This window comes from Limulus polyphemus, unplaced genomic scaffold, assembly GCF_000517525.1.
Source record: "Limulus polyphemus unplaced genomic scaffold, Limulus_polyphemus-2.1.2 Scaffold188, whole genome shotgun sequence".
Taxonomy (NCBI): Eukaryota; Metazoa; Arthropoda; class Merostomata; order Xiphosura; family Limulidae; genus Limulus; species Limulus polyphemus.
The window spans coordinates 154053-158072 of NW_013665798.1; the positions used below are offsets into that span (position 1 = coordinate 154053).

At 33.3% G+C, this 4020-nt stretch overlaps 1 protein-coding gene across 1 annotated transcript in view; it reads left to right on the forward strand.

Annotated features, from left to right (window-relative positions):
* The window catches only part of LOC106478191 (glycine receptor subunit alpha-2-like), a 40910-nt gene that overhangs the window by 18484 nt on the left and 18406 nt on the right, over positions 1-4020 (forward strand). Inside the window, exons 2-3 of the mRNA XM_022381757.1 lie at positions 1445-1539; positions 1870-1937. Coding sequence (XP_022237465.1) covers positions 1445-1539; positions 1870-1937 — 163 coding nt within the window. The remainder of the gene's footprint in view (positions 1-1444; positions 1540-1869; positions 1938-4020) is intronic.

The following is a 4020-nucleotide window of genomic DNA, read 5'->3' on the forward strand; positions in this document are numbered from 1 at the left end:
ATTCGAACCCGCGACCCTCAGATTGCGAGTCGAGCGCCTTAACCACCTGGCCATGCCGGGCTTCTGTCGTAGTCTAGTCACATATCCTGTAAGGACAGTATGAACCTGCCTTTTGATAAACTTTATATATGGTAACTGATATAAAAACAATATGCAATTGAGGAAAGAAAATGTTTATAATAGCATTAACCTTTTGCCTGAAAAATGTGCCTCTTTACATAGAACCTTGAGAATCCCCCAGTTCCTGTGAACCTTGAGTATCCCCCAGCTCCTGTGTGTAGATAAATGAGAGCTTAGATCTAATATGGATCTTGAAAAACCTATTTTCTTAATGTTGTAGATAACAATAGTTAAATGGATTCATAACCCGCAGGAAGGAATGTATCTCATGTAGACTCTTATGGCTTTTCTTGACAAAACAGTATAGAGACTAGGTTAGTTCATATGCGTTTTATTAGGTGGTCCATGGTGGACATGTTCCTGTGAAAGCCATATTAGGTTTTGTACAGTAGATTATTTGATACTAAGAACTAAACAAGTTAGTCATATTCTCTAACATCTTCAAAAGACATCTATTCAAAGCAATATCCTATAATTATGGAATATCATGGGATCTGTCTCTGGCTAGAAAAAGGGTTGACAATAACCTAACACCATGATTCAGGAATGTTTCCTTTTGCCAGACACAACAGACAAGGCAGGAGAGAAGGAGAGATTGTACCCTGTCTCATAGTGAACACCATCTAATTCAACAGATGTATTGCCAGACTGGTTTAGTTTTGATTGACATTCTACCTACATAAATAAAGAGTTATAAACATTCTAGCCATCAGATTAAATTGAAAGAATGGTTTGTCTCGTATATGAGATGTCAAGAATTCAGGCAGTTGGAAGAGATATAATGCTGAGAGGAAAGTTTTAAAGGGTGTTTGCAGTACAAACAAGATCAACCAACACTTGTACATTAGGCTTCAAGATAGGAAAGGAATGAATTATATGCAACCTGTTCACCTTCCTTGTCTTGTCCCATTTTCACTTAAACCTGGTTGCTGCTATCACAAATGTCAGTTCGATAATTTTCATTCGGATGAACTCTAAAAAAATTTTATTTTGATTGTAAGATATTCTTCCGCTCATGACTTGTTCTTTTCCTCCTTGTATAACTTGGCATTTTTTTTATTTGTATTATCTATAGCATCTAATATATTGTTAGCTACTATAAAGCAACGCTATCCTCTGGTCAAGAGGTTTTTGTTTCATGAGCTTCTATTTTATTATCTTTACTCTACTAAACCATTAACCATATCATTTTGTTTGCTAGACTTTATATCGATTTCGCTTGAACTATTTTATTATAACAAAGCTCTTTTGTTCAAAGCATGAAGAAACATTCTTAAACTAATTAAGTGTACAATGAAGCAGAACCATTTTAATATATTTGTAGCAGGAACAGTGCCAGCTCTACCTTTCATGATCTTGGTATCCTGGATAATATGTTGAAAAACTACGACAGGCGGGCCCTTCCAACAAGTCATTTGGGTGAGTCTTATCTTGTACATTTTTGTTTTGTGAGATTTCTTTAAAGATTTACTCGGGGAGCAGACGTCGAAGACATTTCTCTCGTACTCAACATATTTTACTTATAGTAAGAAACTTGTGTTTGTTAAAATACTTAAGATATTAATATATATATATCAGCTGAATATACACATATACAAAAAAGCAGAGTCTGATTTTAATCTATTTAACGGATGTTTCTGTGTTCAATTCAACTCGATAACTTATATTAACACTAAAAATATTTTATCCAAGAACGCAGGCATAAATTCTTTCGGCAGCAGAAAATATATTTTCCTGTTTCCTAATTAGGTAGTCCTACAGTGGTCTCCTGTGAAATTTATATACGGAGTTTTGGATCGATTAATCCAGAGACTATGGTAAATATATACGACTTAATTATGAATTTTATTTTATTATGGTTAGTTGTGTGTGTGTGTGTGTGTGTGAAGAAGAAGAATAAAAAACTAAAACCTGGTGGAACTGAAACCCGAGATCTTATTTGCAGGGGAGAAGTTTTATTTATTTATTTTTTGTTTGTTTGGAATTAAGTACAAAGCTACACAATGGGCTATCTGTGCTCTGCCCACCACGGGTGTCAAAACCCGGTTTTTAGCGTTGTAGTTCCGCTGTGCTACTGGGGAACCAGGGGAGAAGTCCTAATCAACTTAATTACTGCACCTAGAACACTTCAGGTCCCAATTTTAAGTTCATTAGCTATTAAGGACAGAAGCTGAGAAAATTCTTGGGCTATGCCAAACGGTTCGTAAAATTCAGAATCTGTTTATCATTTTTTTGAATGGTTGATTGATTGTTTGTAAGTAAGCACAAAGCTACACAATGAGCTATCTGTGCTCTGCCTACAACGGGTATCGAAACCCGGTTTCGTCTGGGGGCATTTTGAATGGTAATACAGATTTTAATAATTCAAAAAATGCTGTACTTAAATCACTTAAAATCAGTACTTCCGATTAAAGATGGAAATGAATGGCGTCAGAGTACATTATTACCATTTATGAAATTATTTATTTAATCTTATTATCACAATTTCAAGTCGGGCCTTATATTGTAAAAACTAAAAGAGGTAGAGAATAAAAACACCGAAAAAGCGGGACACATCAATATTTCCAGATAACGTTAAACAGCTGCTTCAAACTCTCCTTGGTTAACGTAATATCTTAAATTGTTATATTTGCTTTTCTTTTTAAAAGCGTTTCTTGTTCTGAAAGGTCAAAAGTTCCTGAGATGTCAGAAGTGTAAAAATCATACATAATTAGGTGTCGTCGTTGCTGACTGATGAGTTGACCAAGTAATTACGTTATTTTCTTATTAAAAACAAAACTATTAACATCAATGGATTACAGAACGTTTAAAATTAATGTGTCGTCCTGATAGAAATAAAATCAAATAGTTATCCTTTAAATTTTGTAACGGGCTACTTTCTTCTACCTTAGAAAAAGTACTAATGTGTGAAAAATATAAATGTGTCTAATATAGTATCTATATTGAGGCATTTACCAAAAAAATCATTTTTTAATTCGACTTTAGAATAACGTGATTATGATAAAACGTACAGTTGTGTACGTGTGAAATATTTTCAGCCATGCAATAAACATGAAACTAAAATCAAAATTAAAGTTCTGCATTAGTTTGCAACAAACAGTTGAATGTGAACTTGTTATTTACTACTTCAAAAGTTTTTAAAATAATTCCAGAAATTATGTTCAGCTCTCAAACACTGTGTTACATGAAAAAAATTATTTAATCATATTCTTAAATCAAAACTTTAAGATGGATACATCTTTTAAAGATTGTTGTATATGGTTATAACGTATATCTTTACACTTGTTTCAATATCATATAAACATATTGCATTTTTTCCATAATAGTAATATCTTAATAGAGTTCATTTAAAAGCTAATCTTTACGTAATTCAAACAATATGTTTCCATGGTGATTAAGATCCCAATAAGAGATTAAAGTGAGATATTAAAAAGTGCATCCATGGTTGTAAATGAAAAGATATAAGGAAAGTGTACAAAAAGTTTAGAAAACAGAAAAAGTGTTTTTCTACACGAACACTGATTATGTATAAAATTATCTCTCAAACACTTAGCTAAAAATGAGCTTTCTGACGTGGCTCCAAGGGTCAACCATACTCTAACGTAACAGCAGTATTAAGTTAGGGTTAAGACCTTTCGAATTCGAAAGCCTAGACTTGAGTCATGTCCTACAGATCTATAAAGCTAAGTCGTTAAATGTTAAATAAAATCACAAGACTTAACTCGACTTAATGAATTACTTCTTGCTTGCAACAAACATGGACAGCTAATAAATACTGAACAGCTTTCTAAGCATTTTACTTCAATCATATCTGCATTCGAACTATAAAATATGTTAATCCTGAAATTTCTGACTTGTTCTGTGCCCGGCATGGCCAGGTGGATAAGGCGCTCGACTCAC